We start from the raw sequence: 12,170 nt of genomic DNA, 5'->3' as shown, positions 1-12,170 counted from the left end.
CTGACTAACCCATGGACCAAAGAGGGGAAAAACATTGACAGGACCTGTTTGTGTTTATGCCCAGCCTATGGAACAATTCTAGATCAGAATACTCACTTGATCCTCAACTGTTGGCTTAACCAGATGGCTACACAGTTCACTTATTCTCCACTCAAGTGTTGGCATAAATGCCCACATAGCCTCACCCTACTCCTCTCCATCCTTAGCCTAGAGTGTTACGCTGTTTTTCCCGCCACTATGGAAATCACTCTTACTGTGATCTGATGGTTACGCTTCTGTTTACTGTAAAGCGCTCTGATGTCCATGTGGTGAATTTCACACTCTAATATGTTAATATAAACAGCCATATAATTATATTCCACAGGACCACCAAGAAGTACAAACCTCACAGTTGTTCCTGATGGCATTGTACAGGAGGGAGACAATGTGGTCATCTCTTGCACGTCTCTCGGTGTCCCGACTCCTCACATTACCCTGAGGAAGAAGAACGATGCGGAAGACGTGGTGCTCACGCCTGAAGACGGTTCATATAGAATACTCACCGTGCAAAGAGAGGATTCCGGGATCTACGAATGTGAATCTACCAATCATCTTGGAAAGCAAGTCATTAACGTTACACTTTTTGTTCAAGGTTAGTAGCGCAATATCCTTTTGTGAAAATGCACATCATTTTAGCAAATAAAAATAATTTCATTCACAGCACTAGATGTTGCTAGGGAATATCAGATTATTCGAAGAAAGTTCCAGATGTACATGCTCAGGTTTTGGGAATGTCTAGGTGTGCCAATTATGTATTTGTATCAGCTGAAATCGATACATACTGAATGGGGCAACTTTGTACTTTTTGTGTAGAAGTGTAAGAACTCACTCTATTATGGGTGTGAAGGAGTTTAGGTTATGTAAACTCAGGAGCGCAATTCCTCGTAACAGAGAACAGGTTTGTAATCCAACTCTCGTGTACAATGTATCCAAACAAGTATTTTGCTAATTTTGGAAAGTTAATGTCTAAATTAAACATAAGCAAAAACAATGCTTTCTCCTCTTACAATGTGAGTTCCAACAGGTGAGTTCCAACAGGGGATTGGATTCCTATGCACAAGATGGACAACCACAATAAACATTTTGGAAATCACCATTTTTCTGGTCACTAAGAAAATTAAGCAAGCATGATAGACAGAGTCATTAGCGTCCAGGGCTACGCTTGTCAATCTACATCGTCCAATCAGTGTTTCAGTTTATCCTGTATCCAAAATGAATGTATAGGAGAAAGATTGGCATAGGATGAATTTTAATGGAAACCATTTGCATATATGTTTGATCATCCTGAAACGGTAAACTGGATTTTGTTATGCTTTGCCTGGACAACCCCGCATTCATAATTTAAGACAAAATGCTATTTCAAGAATCAATATGAATGAAATCTTCAGCTATTCGACCTTTGAAATGGCCATTGGGTGATTCTGTGCCCACGAAGGCTACTTTTGTAAACCACCAGGGTGAACATGTTTTGCATTCTACGGGAGTGCACTGTACAGCCAGTCGTTGTTATAAAAGGTCATTATGGTTGTACGGTAACATTAAAAATGTATGGTGTTTTGGAACTTTGTCTTCTTTTACCTAGTGCCATGGGCGCAGCGGATTTTTACCTCATGAGGTATTTTATTTAAATTCATAAAGCAGGTACTGCAAAGTTCTGTACATAATTACAAAAGGGGCGGTAAACAGCATGTTACATTCTTAGGGATGGGGAAAGGGGAGAAGATGGGTTTTGAGAGAATATTGGAAGCAGCCAGGTTATAGTGTTAAAGGTGGGGAGATCTTATCGTGGATTTGGGGGTGAGTAGGGAGAACGAACGAAAACATGATTGAGTAAAAAGACGATGAATGCTGAAAGCAGTAAATAAATAACTCATGATTACCTCGACCTAAAAACCTCTTCCCTGTTCCCCTTAGCATATTACCACACATTCTCCTACAAGTTAAGGGAGGCATTAGGACATAATGGGGGTCATTACAAGGTTGCCGGTCCGGAAACAACGGTGCTGGTAGGCTTGCTAGTACCGTTGTTTCCCGACCAGCAAACTACGAGTTCTGCAAGCGGGTGCCTTTCAGCTCGCCAGGTCTGACCTGGCGGGTGGAAAGGCACCCGCTGGCAGACCTTGATGGATGCACCGGCACCATTCGTGAATGGTGCCGGTGCATCCGTCCTCCACATTCCCATTGAGTCCAATGGAACTGGAATGGGAATGGGAAGTAATATTTTCTGGCGCCCTGCAATGGGCAATTACCGGGACCGCCGGGGCCGTAATGCCCTGGTAAATCCCCATTGCCGGGCGCTGAAAAAAAAAGGACCACGGCGGCAGCCGTGCCGTTTTTACTGGCACGGCTACCGTCGGACTCATAATGAGGCCCAATGTCAACGTACAGGACAAGAAGATAGAGGGGCAGTCCGAAGGGAGTGATAATGTGAGCTTCTTGGATGCCCACATTTTCACCCCTGTTTATGACCACAAGTGCGATTACTGTCATAGCAGTGGTAAATGCAGCCAGAATTCTATATAACCCGTTTCAATGATCAGTTGGACTGCTGTCCCCGGCATCAAGCTGAATGCATGCGCATGTGTAGTAAACGTGGTCCTCTGCTTACATCTCCGATTATCCTCATTGCAGCTTCTCTTCACAGTACCACCACCAGGTTATCGCCAGCTAGAACAACTGAAGAAGAGCACCATGTGACAGTACCACCGCCAACGACTCTTGTTGAAGAAGACTATTCTGAAAATGTAACTGAGATTGCTTCGAGCAGAGCAGGCTTTATGTCATACAGTGTCACCACTAAAGACACAAGTCCATACACAATTGATACTGACAATGAAGTTGAGAGTGTGACACAAGAAATACAAATCCGAGCTTCAGGTGTGTATCATCTTTTTTCAGCTATACTGAATTCTCCCTTGGTTATTGATGTGTTCCTCTAATAGTATTTAATTCTGCCCTTTAGAGTGGGTGCTTGTAGAACTGTATTGTCTTGCCCTGGTCCTCGTGGCATAACTCTCTGTTCTGGCTTCACCGCACGACAATACATTCAAATATGTCATAAACTCTTCTATACTGTGATAGGGTGCATCCATCCATGCAAAGAAATTGGGGCTCAGAAGGTTGCTGGTGGAGTAGAGCACAAGAGTACACTATGTGCATGCAATGGACGCATTCCATGTTCACATTTGTAACATGAACTCAACTAACAAATATCCAGCAATGAAGTTAGAACACACCAACAGGCATTAACACATTACTTGATTTGTCAAAAGTGTGCGAGCCTCTCTACTGAGAATGAGCCAGGCCAAGTAGCCAGTTATATTGTACAAATCAAAAACTAGATGCTAAGCCTTTAATTGTTTGCTCCCCCCATAGAATTGGTCTAGTAATATAGACTTACAGACTGAGGGAGTGGTCATTTTCCCCTCGCCCCTGAGGTGTGTAAGGCTGTTAGCACATGGTGGTATTAGGAGTACATGTTTTGGAGTTTTGGTGGTGAAGTAAAACATTTTACTGAGTTAGGAAATGTGGTTTCATGTTGTGTTATTTAAATAACATGGTTGTCCTCATAAATGAAGCATTTTAATTGCACATTGGTTGAACTGGACAGGTTTAACATGAGTCTTTATTACTGGTCAAGTAAAAGTAACCGTTTCTCAAAAGAAAGTGAAATATGTTTCCAATGTTTAAGCTTTCTCGTTCGCCTGTTAAATAGGATGTTGCAACAACAAAAAAGTCTGCCCAGACAGGAAGTGCCTTGTTGAAACAAAACATGACTCGACATTGCATTGTTGTTTCCCATTCTGCTTCTGAATACAGAATGTTCAGAATGTAGTCAATACCAGTAGTTATTGAATGCACTCTGAACATTCTGATAGCCCGACAGGAGGTCAATAATGATCTCCATGTACTTATAAAGTGTAATATTTGTTTTGTAAAGTTATCACCTTTGTTATTGGTTGCACAAGTAAATAGTCTTATCTCATTGAAGCATGTTTCATTTTTCAGTCATTTTCATGTAAACCCTAAACTCATTTCCTTTGCTAAGTGTCGCTTAAGAACACAACAATACATATCCTACATAAGTGATTTAGCAAAGCTCTTTGTTTTTAGTACACCAGTCTTCATTCAACTTAACGTTCACCCTCCTAGGTTTTGACATCACAGCGAACCGACATATAGGAAAGCATTTAGACAAAAACAACCTTAGATTCTGAATGTTTTCTACAAGTACAGGAAAGCACACATTACCTATGGTAACAATGGACAAGACCTCAACCTAAATTCTTCCTTTATATTTTTTTCAGAACAATTGAAAGACAACGTTGTGGGGATTTCTGTTGTTACCAGCATCGCAATAGTTTCCCTTCTTGCCATCTTTGCAGCTATCTATGTTTACAAGCAAGCGAAAAAGCAAGGATCATGCAGCCTTTAAAAGAAGCAGAGAGCAATGGTGTGACTGCCTCACAAAGCAAGCCAATGGTCGGCGAATAAGGATATCATGTATTTATCCCAGAACATCTCACCTGTTCAATCTTCCACAGCCTATCAGAACATTGGATTGCGGAATGCTGGGGACATGGCAGTGGAGGACACTGGATGAGTGGCCCTTCTAGACAGACGTAAGAGCGTGACATGAAACCAAGCAGAATACGCCACATCAAAGGCACACATCTCTGGTTAACAGATGTGTAAATATATAGTTATACTAGCGATACCACCCGACGTTGCACAGATCTGTAGCTGACATGCACGTGGGGGTCTGCTATAGCCTTATGTATGTTTTATTGTGTCATAGCTTCCTATTTTAGAACAAACGCAAAATCGTCAATCTCCTGAAATTGCCTATACTGATAGCACAGGGCCTGACACCGCTCCACCCCTGTGCAGGGCGCATGGAAGGGGTTGGTCAAATTTCAGCATCGCCAGTACACCCCAGACTGGTATGCCGACCATATGTCCAAACTTCCTATTTTGAATAAATTGCAAAATCTGCAATCCCCCGAAATCGCCTATACTGATAGCACAGCCGGACCACACTCCACCCCTGTGCAGGGCAAATGGGTGGGGTTAGTCAGATTTCACTATCGCCAGTACACCTCAGACTGGAATGCCGACCTCGGGCCAAAACGTACGCCCACCAACAGTTTTGGGGCTCGAGCCAACAATCACAAAATCGGCAATCTCCCAAAATAGCCCATACTGATAGCACATGGCTGGACCCCTCCCTGTGCAGGGCGAATGGGTGGGGTTGGTCAGATTTCACCATTGCCAGTACACCCCAGACTGGTATGCCAGCCTTGGACCAACATTCAAGCCCACCAACTTTTATGGAGCTGGAGCCAACGCCTATACTGATAGCACAGGGCCGGACCCCGCCCTGTGAAGGACAAATGGGTGGGGTTGGTCATGTTTCACTATCGCCAGTACACCCCATACTGGTATGCCGATCTCGGGCCAAACCCTCAGCCTACCACAACTGTTGTGGGGCTGGAGGCAACAATCGCAAAATTGGCAATCCACCGAAATCGCGCCAATACTGATAGCACAGGGCCGGACCCAACTTGTGCAGGGCGGATCGGTGGGGTTGGTCAAATTTCACTATCGCCAGTACACCCCAGACTGGTATGCCTACCGTGGGCCAACATTTCAGATCACCAACTGTTATGGGGCTGGAGCCAACCGTGAACATACAAACAAACTTTCCCAAATGTTCCCATCTGTATGAAGTCACTGGCGTCTACTGTGGCTGCTGGATAACCCGTAAAGCAACTGCTTTTGGAACTCCCGAACTGCATCCTGCTGTAGTACTTACACCCTCCCAGGGTATTGCTCTCCTGACCTTCTCAAGCCTCACATTAGTTGTCTTTCATTCCTGAGCCTCTTTATATTGACAAACTCTTGAGTGTTTGCCTGCAACGGAACGCCAAGAACAACTTTTTTAAGGACACATTCCTACCAAGCTAACTTTCCAGACAAAGATTGGCCATTTTCACTAGTCCCCCTTGGCTTCTTGTGAACTTACCTACTACCTGAACCGAAAAGCTTTTACATACTACTTATTCTGGTTTCTTTTTGAGGGACAGACTCTGAGAACTGTTAGTGTCATTTTTCTCTTTGCCTTTTCTTAATATAGAGATTAGCATTTTTTTATATACAAATCCTAATCATGGAGACCCTCTAATTTGGTAGTAACGAAAGTGCACTGTACCTGTGATCCACCTACTGTGAGTGAAAAAAAAGGACCATCCTACCGGCAAACAAAACATACTCCACACCAGCCAAACAACCTCTCTCAGAAATCCAGTACCGCGAACCACCAGGACCGACACAGCGGGCCCATCAGATTCCAGAAAAAAACATCAACTAGGAACAGGGGCCTCCTACCAGTAAGCACAGACTCTCACTCCTACCATTATGCTAATTCTCTACTTTACACCAACAGACAAAAGAATGCAGCTACACCCGTTGATCAATTTCGGACCAGCTGCAAACATACCTACACTACTCCGTGAACACCTCAACACTCTGTTAGAAGGCAGTTATACCCCATGAGAAATATCGGCCCAGCTGCACACATAATCTCTTACACAGGCCCCACCCAGAATGCAGACTCGGAGGCCAACTACTTTGCTGCACACATTCCACTGATCTCTCACAACCACCTTGCGTTAGAATGTGGCCACTGCCATGCAATCTGCACTGGCGGGACACATGCCGAGTGCACCCTAGCACTATATGCTACCCTGCTCTCTCCACTGACCTGGACTACGGTCCCCAAGGGTGTTCAACCCACAGCGCTTTGAGATCATACCAATTGTATGTAAGGCGCTATAAAAATGTTCAATAACATAACATATATATATATATAGATGTAGGTGTAAAAATATGGCCACTATGCTCACATGCTTGAAATATATGTGGATAATTAGAAAATGTGAAGCTACTACCCTTAATCGTAAGCAAGAGGATATCATTAGGCAAGGCTAGGTGATTAATTATGAATGGGTCTGTGCATATATTAAACATTAAATCTTCCTCCCCTGAGGATGCCATTCCTGCTATCATCATGAAAACGAATGCTCCTGACATTTTGGCTGAAATTACTGCGGCTATTAATAACTCCTGCCAAACCGGACTGGTCCCCCCGGAATTGAAATCTGCAAGGGTTATCTCTCTCCTCAAGAAACCCTCTCTTGATCCCACTGTCCCTGCCAATTTCCACCCTATCTCTTTACTTCCATTCTTGGCTAAACTTCTGGAATCTCTGGACATGCCTCTTCTGTCCTCCTTCTTGGAATCTTGCACAGGCAGGTTTTAGGCCAGGGAGAGGGACGGAAAGTTTGCTTGTCTCAGTGCAAGACAATATGTCCAGACTAGTCGATGCGGGCGGAGTAGGGGCCCTGATCCTACTAGATTTGTCTGCCGCGTTTGACACAGTGAACCATCCTATCCTTCTATCATGTCTTGCACAGATTGGGATCACCGGTCCTGTTCTTGCCTGGTTTACTTCTTTCCTTTCAGACCGTACTCAGACTCTCGCTATGCCTCCCTTTCTCTCTGCCCCTTGTGCCCTTACCTATGGTGTCCCTCAGGGATCCTCTCTCTCCCCGATTTTGTTCAACATTTATATTTGGGCACTGGTTTGCCTGATTCTCTCTTATGGACTTAACTGTTATTCCTACGCTGATGACACCCAAATCCTGATCCGGCTTGATCAGGATCAATCTGTGGTCTCAGCTTGTCTTCATGACTGCCTTAATGCAGTCGGTGCCTGGATGGACCAAAACTGGCTTAAGCTCAACGGCGACAAAACGGAAGTGATGCTGGTGGGCTGCCCCCCTAACCCTTCACTATGGACCTCCGCCTTTTGGCCTACATCGCTGGGTCCATTACCTTGTCCTGTCAACAAGGTAAAGAACTTGGGGGATATTCTTTCTGCCTCCCTCTCTATTTCAAATCAGGTTTCCGCAGGCTGCCAGTCCGCCCATCATCAAATCAGGGTTTTAAAGAGGGTCCTGCCTAGGACCCCGGAAGCAATGCGCCCCCCGTGGTGGCAGCGCTGGTCCTCTCACGGCTGGACTATTGTAATTCCCTGTACTTATCCCAACCAACTGGCCTGCTCCAATGGCTCCAAAGTATGCAAATTCTGGCAGCCAGATTAGCCGCTGGCTCCCCCTATGGTGCCCATATTTCACCGGTGCTTCGCCGACTCCATTGGCTCCCTGTGGCACAGCGAGTCAAGTTTAAGTCATTATGTATTGTCCACCGGGCAATCCATGGCTTAGGAGCGGAGTTCCTTCAATCCAAATTTTCCCCATATATTCCGGAACGTAACCTCCGCTCTTCTGCAACCAACCTACTTACGGTCCCCAGGTTTAACCGGGAAAGACTTGGCGGCAGAGCCTTTTCTATTGCCGTGGCCAAGCTTTGGAACACTCTTCCATTATCACTTAAATCTTCTGCTAATCATTTGACTTTCAGGAAAGCTCTGAAAACCACTCTGTTCTAGCTTTCTGCCTATATTGTTTTTCCTTAGCTTGCAGCTTCCACACCAGCACCATGATACCTTTGGGCGACCGTGCGCTTTACAAGTGTATGTAACATAACATAACATATATTACTCCCTAACCGCAAAACGAAATCATGAGGATTTTGGCCAAAATCACATTTGCAAAATATCAACACTTTTGTGAAACACATTTGGTGGTTGAATTTTGCAAAGTTGTGCGAATTTCTGCCCATTATTATAGAAATCTTACAAAAAAAACATTCACATCTGCAGATCTCTGCCATATTGACCATCATTGATGCACTGATGCATTTTCTGTTTACAGGTTTTGCGGGTAATGTGTGAATAGATGTAAGGAGAACATTTTCAAAAAATGGTTCTGCCCCAGTAGCTAATGCTGGTCAAATATGTTGGTTAATATGATGTAGTTCGTTTTATGGACAAAAAAAGTAATAAGCTAAAAATGCATTCATAGAGATAGAATTGGGGCCTTGTGGTTGTTAATGCTCAGGTGCTCTGTGCCCAGTGAAGATATCCATTGCACTGAATGTCTAACCTGAAGCAAGTCATTTGAATGGCACCTTTTATGTGGGGCCCCTGCATCTTGAATGGACAATACTATGTTATTCTCGAAATTCACAGAAGATACTTGCATGGCAACATCATGAAGTTGGCATCGACAAAGTGAGGTACTTGGCATTAAATGTTAGTAGCTTAAATAGGTGAAATGAGAGAACAATGGAATCCAGAGTACATCTATTTTCATTGCTTGAGTGCATAATATGCGTATAGAAACATATTTATGGGTAAGTGCAAAGAACCAGCAATAGCCTTACCATTGGCCATGCCCGTTTCAGCCCTCATCCCGCTTGAATTGTGCCTCAAGGCTTTCATCTGGGCTTGGAATGAACACTTCGATCCAAAGTGCACTGTCTCTTTGGTGAGCAGCCTGTTGTAGAAAATGACTTCAAACCAGTAACCACATGGCAAAGGGTACTTGGCAAGACCAGTCAAACCTGCAATGCACGGTCTTACTTTGAAATATCAAACACATTCTGTGAGGCATTCATTAGCCAGTGTTTACTATGATTGAACCAGAATGATTCAAAATAGTACTTTGAGCATTATTTACCCGGTCTAGCTGGCTTATACCCGAGTATTTCTGCACAAACATAGCGAAGCATATTTATGAAATTCTGGTCAGGAACTCAAAGTAAGGGTCTTTCATGAGGTGCGTGTCCTTCATGTGGACAGTTCACACACTAGCCGCCATTTTCAGTCATGTAACACCCATTTCCCAGCTGCGACTATCCAAATGTCAATGTTTAGTCCGGTGTAGTTCAAGGCACGCAGCCTGTACTCAGAAGCCTTTAGCAGCTGAGATAGGCTGTGGCCAATGCATAATGATTGCAAATGTATCTGAAAAGCTCTGAGGGGAGCCCATAGCATCAGGCGTTCAACAGGAGCGTGGTATCCCTCCGAGTGTCCCCCAGCATTTCTAGTCCAACTAGAAATTTCCAGAAAAATCCGTTGCAATGGAGAGATGGTTTGCCGGGCCGCAGCGTGCTCTGCTTTCGCACTTTCCTACTTTTCGAGTGATTCAAATGTTCAAACATTTTAAAAATAGTAATGGCGGTCCCTTGAATGGGATAGTCGGTGTGAAGTTTACACTGAAACCTTTGTGCTGAAGGGATATGTTAAACAGTCACACTTAGAAAATTGTATTTCTTATACTAAACTGTGAGATACGGGTCTAATCGCTACATATGTTTGTATGAAAACTATCATATGAGTACTTCATTTCGCAGGGCCTTGCCCTCACTTTACTGCCTTACTCTGATCCTACTCCTATCCTCGTTTGCAGTAAAATATTAACCAGTTTCTTGCTGCAACCCTTCAGATGTCAGTCCAATGTATTTCAACAGCTGCTGCCAGGAGCTTGTGGCAAAGGATCCCCCAACTTTAAACCTTTCATAGCTGTACTAGGGGCCACTGAGGCTGACACCATTAGGCAGACATGGGATGTTTCCATTAAGTTGCATTGATCTGAAGAAATAGTTTGAAGGATCAGAGGAGGTAAATGGCAATTGTTGCTCTTTGCTAGAAAGTGAGATCAAATAACATCCAACCCCACAAATGACCCCCCTTCCCCCTAGGGCAATGAGGGCCACCTTAGGGTTATGATAACTTCATTTGGAAGCAACCACTCTTTAACCTTCATTTAAACCTATTTTTAATCATGTAGTGAACAATTTCATGCTGTGAACCCCCTTGCCCAAATGTAAATATTAGTTCCCATGTGTTTCAATAGTCTGTTTGAGTTGGGCCCGCTTTGCAGTTTATGTTTTAAAGCCCTGTTAGTATCAGGTGGGATGGAGTCAAGTAGTGAGGGAGGGGAAGCCGAACCAAGATTATTTCTTGGCCTATGCTCACAAACCTCCCCACACTGTCCCATCACCGACATATTTGAAGTTTGAATTATTATGACAATTATAATAATATGCTGGCAACCCTTGCACTTGGGTCTGTATCTGCAACCCTACAGTCCCCTTAACTGCACTTATCAGACACCCCTTGTCTGCGCTTAATTCTTGCACTTGCCACCTGCTGGCCGCACTATCTGTCGTCGTTTTGATCACTTGGCCAGCACTTTCCACACCTCCCCTCCCCCTTGCACTTTGCCCCTTCCCTCTCCCCTGCACTTGCACGTTCTCAATTTCACTGGGCCTAGTAAGATCGCTGTTTTGTCCTCCTTTGCCTCGCCGCGCTCTGAAAAACTTGTGTATGGGCGCGATATAAATAAAATATCATATAATTCTTTTTTTTTTTTTAAAGACTACTTCATGAACATAGCATGTTCTGTAACATGTGCAGGTTATTCTTACACACTAACCAAGACAATGTTCAGGGGCAAAGGATTGCATTTGGCCTCATTTGCTTACCCGCAATGCTTTGCTAATGTGACTGTGAAATGTAATGTAATGTAATGGCCATTTGTGTAGCGCCTTTCACCATTGGTATGGTCTCAACGCGCTGTGGGTTGAACGCCCTTGGGACGGAAGTACAATTATGGAAAATCTGTCAGTGGGTCATAGAATGCATGTGTGCATTTCAGCCAATACAAAGGTATCTACGGGTGGATAATTTCAACCTTTGTGTTCCTTTTAACATTTATTACATGCGCAAATGTTGGAATGTTATGTTTATGTTGTATCTATAACAGTTTTGCCTTGAAAAGGACCCGTTGTTAAGGCTCGAAACACGTGTCGGCAGTTCTATTTCACATCGACTCATAAAACTACTCTCAACAGCTTTTTGGTTTACGATTCTTTTGAATTGCATTATTGTGCTTTTATGTTTGACACTGTTCCAGTATATTTTCCTATTAGCTCACCAGTGTTAGGGCTGCGCGATGTACAAACGTACTTTGGTGTTTTTTTAGATGGATGCCTGAGTCCTTTTGGGTTGGGTGGGGGGTACTGTATTCAGCCATTTCAGCACTTCATGGCACGGCTTTGCGACTTGTACCCGTTCACACCAAAGCATGAACTGAGCAGTTCTGCACACCAGCATCAGTAATACATGCAGTGGTAGAAGTGTACCAAAAAAAGTAGTGGAA

The 12,170-nt window shown here is 44.0% G+C and overlaps 1 protein-coding gene across 3 annotated transcripts in view; it reads left to right on the top strand.

Moving 5' to 3' along the window:
• VCAM1 (vascular cell adhesion molecule 1) overlaps positions 1-11,861 on the top strand; it is a 79,032-nt gene extending 67,171 nt beyond the window's left edge. For 2 of the 3 annotated variants that reach the window (XM_069641574.1, XM_069641572.1), the window contains 3 exons: positions 365-631; positions 2,671-2,916; positions 4,347-11,861. In XM_069641574.1, coding sequence (XP_069497675.1) covers positions 365-631; positions 2,671-2,916; positions 4,347-4,474 — 641 coding nt within the window. In that variant the 3' untranslated portion in view covers positions 4,475-11,861. Of the gene's footprint in view, positions 1-364; positions 632-2,670; positions 2,917-4,346 lie in introns of those variants that run through there. The other variant, XM_069641573.1, reaches the window with a different exon arrangement.
• The last annotated feature ends 309 nt before the right edge of the window (positions 11,862-12,170 follow it).

This window comes from Ambystoma mexicanum, chromosome 1q (genome assembly GCF_040938575.1).
Source record: "Ambystoma mexicanum isolate Mex_15411 chromosome 1q, UKY_AmexF1_1, whole genome shotgun sequence".
Classification (NCBI taxonomy): domain Eukaryota; kingdom Metazoa; phylum Chordata; class Amphibia; order Caudata; family Ambystomatidae; genus Ambystoma; species Ambystoma mexicanum.
This window is presented reverse-complemented; position numbering and strand designations above follow the sequence as displayed.